The 20,817-nt window shown below is 37.2% G+C and overlaps 1 protein-coding gene across 5 annotated transcripts in view; it reads right to left on the reverse strand.

Moving 5' to 3' along the window:
* Positions 1-1,934: 1,934 nt before the first annotated feature.
* ANKRD12 (ankyrin repeat domain 12) overlaps positions 1,935-20,817 on the reverse strand; it is a 42,222-nt gene continuing 23,339 nt past the window's right edge. For all 5 annotated transcript variants that reach the window (XM_013179371.3, XM_066992761.1, XM_013179369.3 and 2 more), the window contains 5 exons: positions 14,856-19,522; positions 7,924-8,022; positions 5,737-5,880; positions 2,809-2,904; positions 1,935-2,456 (listed from right to left, as the gene is read on the reverse strand). In XM_013179371.3, the coding sequence (XP_013034825.3) occupies positions 2,271-2,456; positions 2,809-2,904; positions 5,737-5,880; positions 7,924-8,022; positions 14,856-19,522 (5,192 nt within the window). In that variant the 3' untranslated portion in view covers positions 1,935-2,270. The remainder of the gene's footprint in view (positions 2,457-2,808; positions 2,905-5,736; positions 5,881-7,923; positions 8,023-14,855; positions 19,523-20,817) is intronic.

Below are 20,817 nucleotides of genomic sequence, written 5' to 3' on the forward strand. Positions count from 1 at the left end.
CTGTAAACAGCTTGAAGCCTTGCCCCTGCTCAGCCCTGCCGGACCCGCTCGCTGGTTGTGCGAGCCGTGGCTCCGCTCGATTCCTCCGTCCTCGCTCTGTGCACAGAGCTCCTCGCTACACATCCAGCTGCACCGAGTCCCAACTCCACATCCACCCCATCCTCTCCTCCAAACCGAGTGCCTTTGTCACCCTCTTCTTGCCTAACACATCCAACAGTCCCACAACCCGATGCAGCTTCTCTGCTCTTCATGATGCGTTCACATCCCATACTCCAAACAAGTCTGTAGTAGGTTTTCCCACTTCCAGATCTATGTTTACTTTTTATTACTCCATGAATAATCTGATGGAAGTAAACTTGTGCCCATTTACTAGTTGCAGCTTTACCCATTCTTCCTGTCTTTTTAAGCAGGTGACAACCCAGATTTCTGTGTTTTCAAAACTCATCTGAAAGCAGCTGTGAGAATTTGACTTTCAGAATAATACTGTTTTTGCATTTTTCTTAGTCTGTTTTCAGGTGTGTGTGACATCAGGTAGATGGTCCCATATAAAAGCACAAACAACTCCTTCCTCCAATACCTAGCAAATTAAAAGTCAGGGGAAAAACAGGTACAGGGCAGGAATTACATATGAATGTACGCTTAATCCAGTTTTACTGTGCTTGAGTTACTGTTACTTTATTCTTGACTTGAACTGGCACCGATGTGCATACAGGAAGGAGTCTGCTGCCTGCATAGTCTCTCATTCAATGCTCAGGTTGCTCTCCATCACAACAAAGGTACCTGGGCATTCACACAGACAGGAGGAGTAAGTACTCTTTCACCTGGTATTTAAAAATCAGTTCAAACCAAGTACCGTAATCTCTTTTCCAGGTAACCGCCTCTCTTGCATAAGCCCCATTTCTTTCAAAATGAATTTCACAGACACCATATCCCAAGCATTCTTGAATAATTTATGGACTAGACTGTAACAAATCTTTTTCATGAATATCTTTAACCTCCTCGTAGTAAATAATTAACTAATTACCCACGGTTCTAAGGATTAAAAAAAAAAGCATAAGATTTTGTTTTTGGTTGAGCCTCCCTACATACATCCTATAACAGGAATGATGAAATTTTATAATAATCCAATGGTACAATATTACGAAGAAATTCCAACTAGTAACATGACCAATAAAATTTATTAAACATTGTATTTACAAATATTTACATATCCGTCCATAGATTATTAAAATAGACAATATACAATTTAAGAATTTTCATTCAAAGGCATTTTGTTGGAAAAAATAGGCTCTATTACGAGACCACCATATAAGAGATTTTTTTTTGTCGTGTTTTTGTTGTTTTTGTTTTACACAAAAATATTTTCAGTATAGTAAGTCATAGGTATGGCATTACAACAGCAGACTAATATGAAATATGTTTTTTGTAAATGCTACAGTTGTTTAGGTATCAGTTATTGAAGTAAAGGAGTTACGAGTTCTGTGAAGCATGCAATACAGTTCAGTTTCAATTCTTTTACAGTTATGGTGATGAAACAATCAGCTCAACTCAAACACATGCCATATTAAAAAGAACTGCCAACCAGGAACACACTACACTTAATAAAAACAACAACTTTGGTCCAATAAAACATTAGACAAAAACAGTTTTACAGTTAAAATATCTATTTTATACAGGTTTGAACATTAATTACAAGACTATTTACATTTGCACAATATGTATAAAATAAATTATTTAAAAATGAAGACAATATTACATCTTTTTTTTCCAAAAAGAAAACTGTACAGTAATTTACAAAATATAATAAGATTAATAGACTATTTTCCTCCAAGTCATATATTGTCTTCCACAGGCTTTTTCATCTTTTTTCTGTGGGAGTTCAACTGTTACTGAAATTTCATTATACAAAGCTTTATAGCAGATTTTAGGTATCATTCTTTTTTTGGTGGCTGTTTTTGTTATTAACAGCTTCCAGCGCTGTTAACTCACCATGTTTCATCATCTTTTTCAGCAATAAGCTCTAAAGCTGTAAGCATTTTTAAAATACAGATAATGGTATTTACTGGGAAACTGATTTCAAAATTAGCATCCATCTTCTGTATTGCGAACAAGACCCCACACAACGTTTTTCTGAAGGAATACCTGAATTATTAAGAAAGGCAGTATTCCACAGAATTAAGTGCCCTGTCTTAAACAAACAAACAAAACCTTGTGTATCACTGCACCTCAGTCTCTAGTTTTCCATGGGAAGAGCCAGAAGATACTAGTTGTCATATTGGTGTCAATTCAAAGTCGTCATTAACATCAACAAGAGGAACATAAAACTCTTGAATTTCATAAATGCTGATAGATTTGTAAGTAGCAGGATCAAGTTCTTGCAGTTTAAGCTGCCACTCCAGTCTTTGTACTGCATTTAAAGCTGCTGCTTCATGCTGCTGCCTCATCAAAAGGCACGTCTATTTTGAAGTTAGAAAGAAGTTATTTCAGTATTTGAAAAAAAACACCATATTGCAACAAAAATATTAAGAATAGAAAAGAGATCTAGGAGCCTCTTTGGTGGCAGTAACTGCCCCATTACATATTTAAGAAGTCGCAGATTATTCCATTAAATTATATGGCAACAAAGTGGTTTTTTTTTTTTTTTTAATATTACTAAACCTTCATTCATGTTGCCCTTAACATATTTACAATAACTTACAATATTGCATACAAATCTATGGTTTCTTAATATATTTATTCATCTCATCTTTGTAGTGACATTAGAGGCACTTTTTTCCCCTAAAGATATGGAGAGATGAAGATGTATACCTTTAATTTGTCAAACTTATCGTCAACGTCCTGTAACCACGACATAAATTGTCTTGCATTGAATCGATCCCTCACTGATGTTTTGCTGTCATCAGCCTGCCAAAAAAAACAAACAAAAGCAAATGGTAAGGTATTTGACAATTCATCTTAGACACGCTTTAAAAACATGAAAGCATACTTTGTGGGAGCTTCATAAACAATGCTTCAGATGGAAGAATAAACTCCGAGTCAGTGAATCAAGGTTCGTATGTATATGAGAGCAAATACGTTGACCACCACTCTCACTGTGAGCCAGCTACTCACTAAAAATGGTTATTCCCAGATTCCTCCAAGCTAAAGCTTTCCTCTATTTTTAAAATTAGAGCAGGAGGCTTCAAGATTTATGCCTTAAAGTCTTAATCAGTACAAGGCAGATCTTCCACAAAAATTGCTATCTCTTTTTGTTCCTTTGAAAATTCAGTAACAAATTAAATGAATGTCCCCTAGGGGAAAAACAAAACATTATTCAAGGAAAACTTGAGCAATCTGACTTAACTGGCTGCACAAGTATTCAAAAGCAATTTAAAACCAAAAGTTACCACAGAAATCTACAAAATGGGATTAAAAAATGTCTTATTTGTCCTGCCCAATGAAATCTCTTGATACTTTTTAATAAACTATTTCTTAAGAATCTGGAATATCACATTCATCCTTTGTAAGAAACTAGATACTGCATAGCTAGTCCTAAAGCCAGACTATGTCAATTTAACATTTAAATAATAATCACTAAATAGCACAAGCTCCTGTTACATTTTTAGAAAAGAAAGCCACCTCTTTTGCAAGAGTACACGAACTGCAGTAATGGGCAAGAACAGGGGAAAAAATGCAGACACAGATCTCCAGAAAACAGCTGTCTGAGATTTCAGACGTTCCTCAAGGGAAAGCTGACTAGAACAGAAAGAGCCATTAGCAACACTGGTCTTGTGGTCCCGAACTGTAGGTGTTCAGGTGAGCTGTACCCAGCTAACAGTCTGTTCTCCACAAACTTGGGACTTTTTCCTCCCCCATCTTCGGTCTGGTGCGTATGACTACAAGGAACAGTTCTCAAGGTCTGCATGAGATTAGCAGCTGTAAAGGCAAGCCCTGAAACACCAAGAAATCCCACAGACACAGCTCCCAGACAGTCATGTTCCTACGAAATAAACCAGATCTTTGCTTACAAATCTTTCCCAACTATTTGCTCAAATAAAAGTTGATTTAGAAAATGTTTCTTCATCGTAGAACAAAAGAGTTGCTAGAAGGATAGCAGGAAAACATCAGAATGAATTACAAGGGAATGATTCCTTATCTGTTTATATTCTTCCCGTGAAGATTTGAATTAACACATCGATTTCAAGCCGGCAGTTTCACACATTGTCTTCAATGATAATTAAAAATATATTTAATACTTTGGTGAACATTATGTGCAAATGAATTATTTCATTTTCTAAGAAAAATTAGCACGGAGGTAAAGAGAGGCATTTTACTACTACTACTCCCCCTATAAAGATCCCTTTTGTCTTACATAATTCAAATATAGAATTGTTGTATTTAAAATCAATTGGAAAATGTTAATAATAAAAAATGCAGGTATATGTAGAACTCAAATGCATCTCAAATTCTAAGCACTAATAGTAATAGCCTCTGAACTGGGGCAAAAAAATTATTCTGAACTTCAGAACTAACAATCACTATATTTTGACTGTTAGGAAAAGAGAAAATTCTCTTTTGAAGATGATGACTTAAAAATTTGTCAGTATAAGGCTTAAAATGGGAGAAAAATACAGCCTCCATAAAACTGGTATTTTCTGCTGAATCACCTTCTTGACCACAGCTCGTTTTTTAAAGATGGAAAAAATGTAATGACACAGATTGAGGAAACGTTGAAACCTGTAATAAATGTGTAAGGGGTTCCAGTTCTCAAGTAAAATTCCACATGTCAGAAGTGTAGGTGTTTCATTTAAAAATACCCACCATTCAGTACATCAAAACTTTTATTACATCTGTAAAAGCCAATTTCTTCCTTGCATTACGTGCTTCTCAGTCACCAAAACAGGTACTGAATGCAGTTTCCACTCCTGTTAGTAGAACCATTCACAAAATACTGACACCATGAAATCATATTCTCTTAGAGACATGGCTGTGGCAAACTTCTGAGTGGTAGCCCATACAAGATATGTAGATTAAAAGTATACGGCTCATCTTATTGTTTAACCAGAAACTAAATACTAACATTGAACATGAAAACAACATGGAGCATGTAGTATGGAGCTTGAGGTGATTTTGAAAAAACCCTACTTTTATCTTGTAGTGTTCACCATTTCACTGTTGGTTTTTGGTCTCTTTTTTTTTTTTTTCCCACATAGAACAGTTCTAACACCTGCCTTACAAAGAAGAAGAAAACCTTACACGAGCGTTTCCACAAAACATTTCCAGATCTTTCAAACCAGTCTCACACATTGCTTTTGTCACTAGTCCAGAGAACTGGGATGCAGTAATCTTATTTTCTGACATTTTGTTGTTTTGCTTAAGATGTATTTGTGAGCTTCCAAAACAGATTCTATTTGCAATTTAAATTTGACTTCATAAAAAAACAACAACAAAAAACAACAAAACCAGCAGTCATGTTCCTATTTTACCTTTCACATCATTTCTGGAGGTGAAAGAAAAACAGACACAGTACAAAGCAGAAAACCAAGAAGAACAGCGTACATACCTGTGCCCTCTTGTTATTGCATGCCTGACGTGGTGTGCAATATGAGGCCTCATCGAAATAACCTACAACATGCAAAGTCTTGATCCCAAGCAAATCAATGACAACTTCAGTATGGGAACAGAATTCTCTCCAAACGCTCATTTTGAGTCAGGCTAGAAAGATTTTTTGTTTGATAATCTGAAGTGTGTCTTTACCTGAGCATCCAGAGGCACATTATACACCTCGGCATCCAGCAGAACAGTGCAGGCACTGAATGGTAGTGTTTGGTTAGCTAGAGTTCTTGCTGCTCGATAATGAACGCGTAGAACTTCTTGCTCATTAGAAACAATAAGCTTTTCCTGATTGAAAAATACATAGAAATAAATTATTATTAAATGTATTACCATATAAGTATTTCAGTTTGATTCATAAAAATGTCTATGCATTTAAACATTTCTCTTTAAGGCTTACACTTCTGAGAGATGTGAGAAATGGACTGACAGGGAAAGGGGTAACTTTTTAATCCAATCAACTCAAAAATTCCAGTTTACTGATGCAAAGAATGTTCCCTGCATCTCAGAACTGAAAACATTCCCTCTTCCCCCACTGCTGGGTGAATGCTACACCCAGATTTTCCACTCAGTGCTGATGAAGCAAGTTGTAGTTGATGAAGGCTGAGGCACAGGACTGGGATATAGGTTTGCAAATCTCGACTGTATGAAGAATTTTACACATACTTGTCAAGTCAGGTACAGAGGCCAAGCAATATCCTTTGCAGATTTTTTATTTTATTTTGTTGTTGGTGGTGGTTTTAATTAATAAAACAACATGCAGAACTCCATAAATTCATAGCTAGACAAAGTTTCTTTTCTTAGTTCAGGAAAGAATACGTGTCTCGGCCTATCTTGACTTACAGCTGTATAGAAATTGGATTCTATTTGAAGAACTGTCTGTTTGAGCAAAATAAAATATTTTGTATTTAAGACAAAGGAATTTACACATTTATTTATTTACTGCTCTGCAACATAATGGCTCTATTTTTTTATCAAAAGAAAATACTGTGGATTAAAAAAAAAAGCCCAGAAAACAGCACCTTTCCTTCATCTGGTCACAACTATTTCTTTTCAGAAGTCAAGTCAGAACTTGAACCATATTTACATTCTTTGCGTTTATTATTTTTTACCTAGCTTTACACTGTAATACCAAATTCAAGTAGAACCTCCTCCCTTGACTGGTTTGGTAATCCACATTAAAATTATCATAATCAAAAACCACTACATTGTTTTAATGAGCCAGCTGCTTGTGTAAACTGTGTGGAAACCCTTAAGACACAGTCTGCATGAAAAAGGGGCCCTGCCTGTGTCCACAAGCAGTGTGGTCCACAATACTGACCAGACATCTAAACCTAGGATGAAGAATGTTCTTAAACTAGGGATATTGTCTCAATTCATGTGTTCAAATTCAGAGAAGCCTACACATGGTGTTCTAAAATAATTTTAGACAGTTTTTGGAAACAGAATATTGCAAACAGTGTTTTAGTCAGAACTTCGAGGAGAATTGCTCCACCTCTGGAGGACTGGAGCACCTCTTCTACAAAGACAAGCTGAAGGAGTTGCGGTTGGGGTTGTTCAGCCTGGAGAAGAGAAGGCTCCAGGCAGACCTTATAGAGGCCTTGCAGTACCTAAAGGGGACCTACAGCAAAGCTGGGGAGGCTCTGTCAGGGAGTGGAGTGATAGGACAAGGGGGAAAGGCTTTAAATTAAAAGAGGGCAGGTTTAGATTAGGTATTTGGAAGAAATTCTTCACTCAGAGGGAGGTGAGGCACTGGCACAGGCTGCCCAGACAAGCTGTGGATGCCCCATCCCTGGAGGTGTTCAAGGGATGTTCAAGGATAGATAGGGTTTTAGGCAACCTGGTCTGCTGGGAGGTGTCCCTGCCCATGGAGGGGGTTGGAACTGGGTGGTGTTTAAGGTCTCTTCCAACCCAAACCATCCTATGACTCTATGATTCTAACTAATACAGAATTTACTGTTGCTTAAATTCTTTTAACTGAGTGACTTTGGTTCTAAAGTCTACAACGATTATTAGCCTTCACAACTAGAGGCTACTCCACTTCTTCCCCCTCCCTGCTGCCCTTGGGGAAAAGTCTGAGACACATCTTAGAGCAGTAAAGAGGAAAGAGCTGCTGTCTTACTGACTTGAGTATTCTGGTAACAGTTGTCCAAACTATCACATAATACTGAATTAGTTTTATTTATTTATATATTTACAAGTTGCTCCGATTCACAGATTTGGTTAGAAGGCAGTTTAGTTCTAAAACATTGTTAAATTGAGCAAAACACTGTATCCACTGAAAAGAAAAACCCTGAGGTTAGAAAATAAAAGAAACTACTTTATTCTTACCCTTTCAATACTGTGCTGTAAGCGTAGTTTCATCCTTACAACCTCCTGTTGTTTAAACAGTTCCTTAAGAGGGTCCGATAGTGAGGGAGGAGGTGTAATCTATGGAAAAAGATTCATAAATAGTACAGTGAATATATATTTAATATATGTTTAACATTGCCTGTAGGACTTGAGCATTTACTAAAAAAACACAAGGTTAGTTTTTTTTTTTTTTAAAGGGGAAAATATGAGTTTTGTACATGCCATTAATTATATGACATCAATCCATTTGCAATAAAAGGTTTTAAGGTTTCTTTACCATGAAGTTAATGAACCTGCCTGAAATGGCATTTCAAACCACTGAATGCTTTTAACCTATCACTGTAAGCATGTAACCTTTCTTTAAAAGACCTGTACATTAGAAGATATGCAACATACAACTTTATTTCAATTTTAAAGACTTTTTAAAGTACCATTGTTCATTTTGAAAAAAAAAAAAGTTAAAAACTGCCTAGCCAAATGTAAGAAGAATAAAGATTGCCTTAAAAAAATACTGGGCATATCTATAACAGTATCATTTGCACTTTACATGGCACAAAAGATAACCAACTGTATTCCTAACCTTAATATCAGGCAGAACACAAGCAAGCACAAGAAGTACACTACATCCCTAGGCATTGGCTTGAAAAATGTTTTCTCCCTTCAGTAATTCAAGTAAGATTGTTTTGTTTTTGTTTTCAAAAGTTTAATCCTAAAAAAATCGACTTGTGTGAGTGAGAGCTATCTATGCTGTTACTGACTGGCTATATTCAAAACATTTCACATTTTTTGAGTCTGTTATAGTAAACAACAGGTATAACAGATAACCAGAAACCAGAGCTGGAATACATACCTAGAGGTATTATACTCAGCTTTGTACCTATAGTAACACATAGACACAGACATAAGTATTTTTGTTCTACAATGCAGATCCCTCAACTGTTAAAAAATAAGAAATACATCATGAAAACATGGATGTTACTAGTTACATTACATGTTGTGTTATGAGTGTCAATCTTGCATCTATACTCTCCAGTAACAAAGTGATTTATTATTTGGAAGATTATTTCAGGACTATTTTTCCCCCCAGCTGGAAGTTAACCAAGGTTTTTGGAATTAAAGAACACATTGGTTAACTAATTGTGGTGTATTCTTCAGGTCATTACGTAGTGTAAAATTACATGCAACTCCATGTTTCAAACTTCTGAACAACACACACTTCACTTCTCTCTTAATGAAAACTCTTTAGCTCTCAAAACACTGAGATTATGGCACATGCCGTTTTATTATGCAAGTCATCGGGTGTTTAAAAAAAACACAAGAACAAAACAAAACATATGCACACACAAAAAACACACCTATGGCAATCATCTGTCTCAATTACTGTGGATTTCAATATGACTGAAATCAGCGTGAGGTATTTTGCAGTCCAGATTTGCCTGGAAACTTCGTATTCATGGCACAGTATAACATTGCTGTCTTATTTTTTTCAGTAAAATAACACAAGATGCTCATAATTATACCATATCTAGCTAATAGTACTAAAAATGAAAAATCTCTCAGAAAGCTCTCTTTTTAACAGAAAAGCGCATAGCACAAGCAAGATAAACAATCTGTCTATAAAAGTTGATTTTATGCCGTTAATTTATCCAGAAACAAAAATTTCAGAATTGACAAGCATCCATATCATCTGAACAATTTAAAATTGTATTACCAAATGTTTTTCTTTTAAATTCACATACCATGTAATTTTGCAACATGGTAGAAGATAACAGGAAAGGACAGTATTATTTAGACAGTGAATTGGTATGCACTTTATTTAAACATATAAGAAAACTCTGCCTCTGTGAAGCTGCTATTGCACAAGTCTTTATAAAAGTGTTTTTTTCAGATCCCAGAATTGTTTTATTAGATTACTGATTGGCAACATACATATTTTCTAACCAATATTTAAAAAGAAAATGGAAGTTTCATGCCACCTAGTAGCCAGCAAGTTTTCAGTAGCCGGTCTCACTAAAAGCCATGGCACAATAAAGTCATTTCAAGCAGCAGGTGGCACCCTAAAACTGTAAATCAAAAGGCACTGAAGGCACTGAAGTTTAGCTCTTGCTGACAGATTTCTTTCGCAACTCCGGATGTTGATTAACCATGCCTTGATTCTGTTTCAAAATCGAAGTTTTGTTTCCTTGTAGGAATAAATGTACGTTCTAGAGATCCAACCATGCTAGAAGAACCATGCCACCAGGTTGAGGGCTTCTAAATTGCAATAATTGTGGCCGTCCAACGAAGGTCGAACCCCAAACACTCTCACAGCAACTCTCTGCAAATACTACTAGCAGTACGAAAAGCGACAAGAGATGTTTACGATCCCAGAGATTACTACAGCCTCTGGATAAATTTATAAACACTTGACTCCAGTAAGCCTTACTTTGTCTTCCAAAACATAACGCTTAGTACAGGACCGAATTTGTTTCCTGTAATCCCTCCAAATAATTTCTCCCCCTCTCTTCTTGGAAAGACTGGAAGAAAGCCTCAGATCCCCCCATTCTGCAATCTGAATTCCAGTAGTCTGACACCACCTACTGGAAATCCCAGATTGTGAACTGACGCTGGATTTGGACAAAGGAAATGAACTTTCTGGCCTCAAATGAAACTGATGTAAAAGGTTTCAAGGGAACCTGAGGACAGCCAGAGGAGTCTCACTGATCCTCTGCTCAGAGACACCGCTAGTAAGAAGACAACAAGAAGTGTGGAGGGAAAAGATGACCACATATGTTGGCACTGCAAGAACAGAGCATGAAACAGGATGCCACAAGGAAAAAGTGACCTCAGTTTCTTGTATAACCCAAGTAAATTATCGGACTAGTTTCTTAAGGGGCCCAGGCCCCATACAGAACACAGGTGGAGAGATGACCCCTGCCTTCTCACACATTCTCTAATCCTAGGCGGAGCAACTACCAAGAGAATCTGGGCAGCATCCAGCCCTTCACCTCTTTGCTCCACAGCACTAGCATGCAGCCACCTGAATGGTTTTGTCTGGTAGCAGCTAGGGATCAAGACATATCTGCAACACCTTCAACACATGAAAGTAAATTACGGAAGTTTCTTGCATGCTTTGCATCCTTCGTAACGACTGCCACAGGAATACCAACTCTTCACTCTGTAAACCTTCAGTTCTCATTTGTGGCTGCTACAAGAAAGAGCAGCACTTCGGCTAGCAGATTAACGCAAACACAAAATTTCCAAGATTATTTGCATACATCCCTCTCCATCTCTCTCTCTCCTTGCCAACTGGCCTGCTCTTTTGCTGTTACATTTCATTTATTTAGGAAGCAAGCTTCTGGTAACATCACTAAAATTAGCTTTTACCACTTAAGTTTCTACAGCAATGCCAGGGAGACTGGACAGAATCCCTTTTATTAGAAACATATCTGCTAGATAGCCAGGGAAAGCTGGAAATGAATAACCTTGGCACCTCTTCTTGGGAGGCAGTACAGATAAAGGTGACTGAACCCCACTGAACACACTGACATAGGGCAACATAGCTAAGTACGATTTAAATTTAGTCTTAGAAGATTCAGATTTGTTTCCTTCTGTTTAGAACTAACCCGGTATCACCTATCTTATACTTCATATTTGCACTGGTAAGAGGGAAGCCACAATTCACATGTGACTATCATTACAGCCTTAGGTGATATGGGTCATAAATTACAGTATATAAACAAGGTAGTGGAAATCAAACTTGAACACACCATCTCCTGGTTCCCACCTACAGGATGTTTGAAGTTCATCAGATAAACAACGGCGTATCATTAAAATTCCAACGCAGAGAACAGCACGTTACACAAACTATTCAGAGTCTCAGGGCTAAATACATTGTCTTCACGTAGATAATCATACAGGGATACCTAAAATACAGTAATACTTTAAGAAAAAATATCTACCTTCCTGTAGTCTGTGTATGAGTGAGGCAAAAATCAGGTTAACAAAGAATCACCTAAGGAAAAATATAACAAAAATCCCAACAGAAGGGTCATTTTACTGTTGCACATTACACTATGCATATAATGCATAATAACACGTGCGGATGACTCAAAACTGTGAGGAGTGGCTGATACACCAGTAGGTTGTGCTGCCATCCAGAGGGACCTGGACAGGCTGGAGAAATGGGCAGGCAGGAACCTCATGAGGAGCAACAAGGGGAAGAGCCAAGTCCTGCACCTGGAGAGGCACAACCCCAGGCGCCAGCACGTGCTGGGGCACCCAGCTGGGAAGCAGCCTGACCAAAAAGGACCTGGGAGTCCTGGTAGACACCAAGTTGAGTGTGAGCTAGTACACCACCCTTGCTGCTAAGAAGGCTAGAGGTGTCCTGGGCTGCATCAGGAAAAGTACTGCCAGCAGTACTGGTGAGGCCACACCTGGGGTGCGGGGTCCAGTTCTGGGGCCAAATGAAAAGACATTTTAATCAAAAATGTCTATTTATACAAGTGACAGCAATTAAACAAAAGAAGCATTTAGATCATGAAACAAAATTAAAATGCTTAAAGTATCTTCAGCATTTTTTCCTTATGTTTTGAACAGCAGGAAGTAAAAAGCTTCACCTGTTCTTAATGCTTGAAGGGAAGAAACAACCCAGAAATCTAAATCAGATAAAAGTCAGTAACTGCAGTCCTTCAAGTATGCAAATCACATTTTTGTCAACCTGTTAAAAAGAAAAAGCCTTTTAAAAGTAATTAGAAGCCATGAGAATGGGGAGCATGTGTTCATCTCTGATATTTACTGGACATAACTTACCCAAGAAATTGGGCTACACAACCACTTAAGTTTATCCTCATGAACTACAGAATCCCTATTACACATATCAAGAGACAGGAAGGAAGAACGAGGTTGTTCTTAAATACCAAGTCATCACCCTCCCTTTCTTCTAGTGCCATTTATGACAGGGAAATGAGCTCTGTTGCCCAGGTAAAAGATGGGTCATGGAAAAATGTAAGCTACATTTCTTCACTTTACAATTATCCCAAATTAACCACTGAAGTTTGATGCCAGAACACTAAGTTGTAGCTTGCAAACAGCAGCTGCTAGTCAAGTACACGCTATAAAAAAATAAATCTTTGCCTCTGGTGATAAAGATACGCTCCTGAAGCTGCAACAGCTACTTCAGAGAGTTTTCTAGGCCAAGGAAGGTCTGGTATGTTGTAGCAAAGCTCACAATACATTCTAGTTCGCTTACAGACCAAGTAAAACGGTCATCTTACCCACATCTTTCATCAGATTATAATGAGCTTCCTAATTTCGAAGAACTTAGTCACCATCAGATGAGACAGAACTCAACATTAGAGTACGTACATACTCAGGAAGATGGAGGGCACAGCAGACAAAATGAGAGGAGAAAGCTTACATGGGAATTATGACTACCTCTGGAATGAAGCAAGAGCATACTTTAAAATTTACTTTTATGTATTAAATTTGTGTTCATTGCTTAGTCAGAAATAACCTTCAACTCAAATGGAAAAAGCTATACAGTACCTCAAGTAGGAGCAAGTTATCTTCACTGAATCAACATAGTAACTAGGCCATTCAGAAATACAGAGACTGAAGGCTGGATGCTTCAATTGTGCATATGAGATCTCATATACATAAACAGTTCAGGCATTTTTGCCATTAGAGGGTAACGATATTCTCCTCATTCCTCCTGAACTCAGAATTCCCCTTAACTTGACACACCGTAAGTAATGGACATACAATCAAATACTACTGAATTCGGACATTATCAAGCTACTGTATGGCAGCCAAACTATTCTGGGAAATCAAATACATGGTCTCAGCCTGTTTCAGCTATTAAGTGTGTCAACTTAAACCATTCAAATGGGTTTAAGCTAGTATGCTTTACCTCAGAACTAGACAAGTGTAAGTGTGGGCACCCAGTCAGTTAAAGAGCATCAGATAGTAGATGGAAAACTAGAAAACCTCTTTCTTTTCCCAGGAGTAACAATACTCAGAGGCGGCTAGCAAAAAACGCAGTAAAAAAAACCACACGCAGTATCAGGTCTGCTGAGGAGCAAAGAAAGGAAGTTCGAGTCGAACACTACCAGGATTATGCTGACTTCAAAGTAGAGCCCAGCAGTTCCATGTTATTGTCAGGTACCTTGAAGGGCATCTCCACAGCAAACAGGGATATTAACTGCACTTGAAGCAATTCTGTGCTGCCTTGCACACAGGAGTCCCAAATTACAGGCCTCTTTCACAGCTGTCATAAGGAATACGCCCATGCCAGAACCATGGAGGGCTTAGAACTAAACAAGTGGCCCTGAACTATGGATGGTCTTCACTGGGAAGGAAAAGAACTTCACATTAAGCAAAATTCAGAACACTTTAAGTTAATGGATAACAAAAGCTGGGGCACGGCATATTACGTTTGCTGCTTTCACAAGTATTCAGGAGAAACAGCAATAGCTAGCATGCCTACTTAAAACTTTGGTAATGGGCTTAATATCTTGAAGCACTGCACTTCCACCCCCTCTCCAAACAACAACAACAAAAAACAAACTTTGAATAATTAGTTTTAACCAGATTATTTCCAGCAGAAATTTGGAGAAGCTCTAAACAACTGACTTTACAACTCACTTTTAAAATGGCAGCTTCTACAGTACTAAACACTTAGAAATATATTTGTTTGCCTCTTACAGATTTCATACATGATGGTTTGAATTGTAACGACTTTGACTACTGTTTTTATTTCCACCAAATGGGGCTTTTAAATATGACATCACTAGTTGATGTTAATTTGACATATTTCAACTTATTTTCAGCACAAGTATTCAGAAGCAAGTTAGGAAAAACATGCAAGTTACAAAAATAAAACCAAAACATGCCTTTCCATGTACTGCATAATTAAAGACCATGTTACTTACAGTCGGAATGCATATCTTGCTCAAGGGATTGCCGTCCAGTAGATATGATCCATTGAAGGTCACGTATTCATCATAATATTGAGGTGCCTGAGGAATAACACTGCACAGTAATTTACGCTTCTCTTCTATCTTTTTTCTTATGTGCAAGTACTCAAAATACGGATTTGCTCTCTCAGAACTGTATGGCTGAATCTCTTCAAGTTTCAAAGAATCAACAATAGCTGCCAGCGACTGCTGGGTTTTCTCTTTAGCTTGCAGTAAAGAAGGGTTCACTTGCACAGGCTGAGGCACACGAGACACCTTTCTTTTACGTGGATGATGTACCTGAGCATCATCATCTTCAGTTAATCTAATCCTTCCTTTCAGAGATGCTGATGATTCAGTCTCTTTTTCTAACGTCTGCATGCAGCCGACAGGATTCTGCTTGCCCTGGTTTGCTAGCAAATTTGCTCTATTTCTCGTAATTCTTTGAGGTACTTCTTGCTGTTCCACCTTCTGATCCTCAGCAATTTCTTCTTCTAGTTTAACTATTTGGCTGTATTTATGCACCTCTTCCTGTATAATCTGTTGTGAACTATTTTCCAAGTTGGATAAAGGGTACTGTGGTGGATCATCTGTCAACACATCATCTCTGTCCTCAGTGCAGGGTTTTTTATTAGCTGATTCATTCACAATTCCTGACATTCCTGAATTTAGTTCACAGAGATCAGTGTCAGTTTTATTGTTAACAACATGTACTGAAACCAAATTTTCTTGCTGTCCTTTTTCATTTCTAATGTCTGCAACATCTGCTGCGTTACCATCCGCTTCAATCTGAGCATTCTTGCAAACAACTTTACTGAATGCATGCAAATTTACATTTAATTGTGAACTGCCATCACATTCAGGAATATCTTTTTCTAACAATACCACAGGTAAATCATTCACCCTTTCACAGCTCTGTGAAGTAGCCTTCACAGAGCTCTCAGAATATACAGCAATAGGTGCATCAGGCTTCTTACTGTTTGAAGGGAAGAAACTGTTTTCCATCTCTCTGGTACTACTAGCATCTGTACTCAAAGCGGAAGACGCAGCTTGAACTAGAGTTTGTTGTTGTACAAATAATGAATCTTGACTGCTATTGCCTGGTAAAGAAATGTGTTTAGACATATCTGGGAGTGGCTGAATAGGTAAAGAACAAGGCGATTGTGAAGGAAAAAATGATGCAGATTCTTGAGAACTGGAATTTCCCTTGATTTCAGCATGCTGAGGCAAAAATTCAGATACTTTTTGTTCTTTTAAAGTCCTGTTTTCAGAAGTGTGCATTGCTATAACATTATTAGTATCTTGCTCTGATACACCGTAACCTGAGCTGTTATACTCGTTGTTTAATGAATTAAGTCTGTCAAAAGGCACATCCCATGGTTTGGTTTGCTGAGTCACACCACTTTGACTACATGGCTCTAAATGTGTATTGCGTTCTTCTGAAGGGCTCATCTGAACAACATTTTTAATGGTACTCGTACCCATTGTTACCTGCTTGTTGCTAGCAATTCCAGCTGGAGATGACTGCAAACCAGACATACTGCTTTGAAAGTCTCTTTCAGGCATGCTACATGGTAGTTCTGGTTTAGGAGAAGTGCTAGCGTATGTCTGAAGTGACGGTTGAGCATTCTGGCTATTTTCTTCTGACATTCGAGGCTGTTTGCTGTGTTCAGAAACAGCAGCAGGCATGCTGCATCTTCGAACCTCTACGACAGGTCTACACTCATTTAAAACCAGTTTGACATCTTCAACAGACGCCGACCTAATGTAGGCTGGCGGGAGCCTGTTTGCGAAAGGCGGCTTAATCCGATCTGGCAGCTCTGTAATACCATCGGTCTCTCTTTCAAGAAGGGCTGGTGATTTGGCACTTGCCAAAAATGGCGATTGTGAAAAAGACATTTGGGATTCAGAACCTTCTAGCGTGACATCTGAATCATATTCAATTACAGGCCTCGGAGTAGTTACTGCGGTATGGCAAGAATCCTCAGAGCTCGCAACTGAAAACATGGACACCGATCTGGAGCTCAGGCCCATCTTTTCACTTTCTGATTTGGGGGATTTATTTAAATTATCTAAAACCAACAAAGGCTTTATGACATTTACATTTCTCGTATCTACTGATTGTGACCTACTACTTGTAGCTTCTTTCTGCTGTTTTTCCTTCATGCAAACATCTGGCAACTCTGAGCTTTTCGAACGAATCAGTTCTTTGTTTTTCACTTCAGCTAATGACTGTTTTGGTTTTTCTTTTATCTTGTTGAGTTCTAAACAAGTGCGGTTTCTTAAACGTTCCTTCTCTTTCTGTTTTATTTTTTCTTTATGTTTTCTATGCCACTGCTCTATTTCCAGATCTTTAAGGCTAAGCATTCTTTCAAAACTAGTTTGCATTAAATCATCATTGACTAATCTTTTCTCCTTAGGCCGAGCATCCTTTGGTGCAGGAGATGGTTTAGGCTTAAGTTTCTCATGTTCAAGTTTTAGTTTATGTAAACTACTTTGATGCAGTTTATGTTTGTCTCTCTCTTTGTATCTGTCTATGTCTTTGTCTTTTTTATCCTTCTCTCTACCGTCTGGAGTTTTCAACAAATCATCTTTTGGTTTTTCTTTCAAAGATGACAGTTTGTCATGCATTGTTTTGTTACCTTCTGTAATACTACATCTTCTTTCTTCTTGCACGTGTTTTGAGTTTGCTACTGCTGAGCTCTCTTTGTCTTTGGATTTGTCTTTTTTTTCAGATTCCTTTTCTTTGTCTTTAGTTCTATTTTTTTCTGACTTAGTATATTCAGATTCTTTTTCAGACTGTTTCACTTTTCTTTCAATGCAGTGTTTTTCTTTGCTGTCAGCCAAATGTTTTTCTTTATCAACTTTTTCTTTGTCGTGCTTCTTATCAGCCTTTTCTTTATTTTTTTCTTTGTCATCAATTTTTTTAAGAGTAGCTGTGCTTTTAATTTTATCGTTTTCCTTATGGCATCTTTCTGCATGCTGTAAATTAGGCTTTTCCTTTCCTTTCTCTACATTTTCATTTACTTCTGCTTTCTCTGTCTTGTATTCGTGTTTTACTTTTTTCTCTTTTTCTGCATTTTTTCTTTCCATCTTTTCAGTATCTTTTTCTTTGGCTGAGGTTCGCTTCTCAGTCCTTTCTTTATTTTCCTTTAAATTCTTTTCTTGCTTTTCAGTATCTGTCTCTTTTTCTATTAAATGCATGCTGATCATCTCATCCTTAACACTTAGGCAGAACAATTCCATTTCTTTATCTGCAAGCATAATTTCCTTCTCTTCTTTTGTATCTTTTATTTTTTCATCCTTAAGAAACCTCTCATTTTCCTTTTTGCTCTTCTCTTTCTCTCTTTCTTCTCTAGCATTTCTCTCCTTGTGGAACTGTCTCTCCTTAACTAACTTGTCTTCTTTTGCCACAGCTTTTTCCAACTTCGATTTTCTGTCTGAAGAAAGAGATTCGTGTTCTATATTTAACAACATATCATCAGTTTCATCACTTTTGAAAAAGTTCTCTTTCCAAAATTCTCTGTCAAACTCAATACTTCTTTGGACTTCTTTATCTTTGTGTTTATGTTTTTCCTTCTCTCCATCCTGCTCCTTCTTGTGCTTGTCCTTTTCTTTTTCTTTGTGCTTTAATTTATGTTTTTTAAATGCTTTACCTTCCTTGTCAATCTTTCTCAGGGTATACTCTGAGTTCTCAAATGTTGGGCTATTATCTTCATCTTTAATTTTAGGACTAGATTTTTCACCAAATTCTAACTGAAAATCTTTCTGATGATGCTTGCTTTTTTCTTTATGCTTGCAAGATTTGCCACTAGAACTTTCTACTAGATAATCAGAATCAGTGTTGTGATCATACCGAACTAATTCAGATTGCAATGTTATTTCAGAGCCTCCTGGTGATAAGCAAGTTTTGGTGTTTTCTTGCTTTAATGCTGTTGCTTGCTTTTCACTTAATCCACAGGGATGCTTAGGAGATTTGCCAGCAGTAATATGAAATAGATGTAAAGAAGAATCTTCTTTTGGGCTGAAAGACTTCTTAAAAGTTTCTTCCTCTCTAGTTTTATCTAAAGAATCTAAGACAGAAGCAGCTATGTTTGTTACTCTAGCATTTTCTTTTTCTTGCTTTAGTTCTTGATTCTCTTTATTTTTACTCTGATTTTTTACTTTCCTCTTAACTTTGCCTTTTTGTTTGTGTTCATTTGTAACAATATATTCCTTCTTCACTCTTACATCAGAATTTGATGTCTCTGAAATGGAGCAAGGAGAGACTATCTTCTTGTCCTGAAGTATTTCTTCATCTGAACTTTCGGAACTTGAATACAAAACTCTAGATGGTTTCTGTTTCTTGTTTTTAAGTGATTTTGAAAGGACAACTTTTTCTTGTTTCACAAATAAGCTGTTCTTTTCAACTTCAGTTTCATCCTCTTTCCTTACGTCTTTTCTAAGAATATGTCTGTCATCAATCATTTTTTTCATTTCGTCTTCATCATCATCTTTAAACTCATACTCATCATGAGCAGATGGAGGTGGTGCCTTACTAGGGACCATTTGTTTGCTTTCGTTGGCTACAGAGTCTTTCTCTACTTCTGAATCAATGTTCCCCTCTACACTGGAAGGATTTACAGATGGAGCTTCTTCAGATTCTAGATTGAGAAAAACAGAAATTAGCTGAATGTTAATTGGACATTTTTCTACTTTAGTTCAGGACAAAAATGGAAATTTTATAGAAAAATATGTAAAAAGAATATCATTAGGAACATGGTCTATTCAAAAAAGTGACCAGCATTGCTGCTGTTCTTATCACATAATAATTGATCCTCACAGAAAACAAACCAAAACATACAAATATTTTATATCACATTGTTCCTACCAATATCCTCAAATATCTTTAAACATGCTCTTAAATCCATTAACTTTTTTGTATGAAGCAAGATTCTTAGTGTTTTTTTCTATAAGATTATGAATTTTTCCAAATATGAAAAAAAAGATTAAAGAGTGATAGACATACAGAATTTTTAGCAATGGAAGTCATGTCAGGCTCACGAGTTTCTGTACGTTTCATAAAAGCATTACTCTTACTTTAACCTTCATTTGTATCCCTAAGAGGTCTATCATATGAACAAAAGGGTAGTGAAACAAGACATCAGTCACAGTGCTAACAGTCACAGTGCTAAATAACTGAAAGAAGAAAACCCTCAAAATACATAATACACCTTCTTACTAGAATTAGGTTTTTTAAGCAAAATCGAGAGAAACCCATTAGCTCCTCACACTTCACAGGTGTCACCCAGGTACATAAAGACATTGATTACCATTCATATCCCAATCTAATTCAAGCAACTCTTTAAATTTAGCAAACCTCATCTATTATGTGCAGTGCCTGCAAAACCTTTTTCTCAAGGGCATCCTTCAGTGATGATTCATTCCTAGACGAATTCATCAACTCATGTTCTCTAACTGCTAAACCACATTCTCCTCCACATGAACTATTTAAGTCAAAGTACCTTGTTTCAACAGTAGATGAGTTTAATTCTTAAAAGACAAAGAGCTGCTGGTGTAAAGAAATTCCCTTATGAATCTGTAAACACATGATGTAGACAGCCTAAAGTAGGCTATGCTATAATTCTCTGCAACTGGTCTCTGCTATATGAGCGCTCAGTGCGAAGCAAGTATGATGTCCTAGGCGTCCTGACTGGCAAGTCAGGAGCATAAACCTTTCAACTGTTCCTCAAGTTAAATTTTACACAATGTACACAGCATTATCACCAACTGATCACATGAAAATTTAGAACTCAAGAATCTTTTAGAAATATTTCTGGATGTATTGCTCCTTCCAAATAAGGTCCCAAGCCTCTCCAGCTGAATCTATCCATTTGTTTTTTTTTTAAAAGGAGGAGGATTCAGTGATATTCAGTACTATGGATGAGAGAATTTACAT

Source organism: Anser cygnoides, chromosome 2 (assembly GCF_040182565.1).
Source record: "Anser cygnoides isolate HZ-2024a breed goose chromosome 2, Taihu_goose_T2T_genome, whole genome shotgun sequence".
NCBI lineage: Eukaryota > Metazoa > Chordata > Aves > Anseriformes > Anatidae > Anser > Anser cygnoides.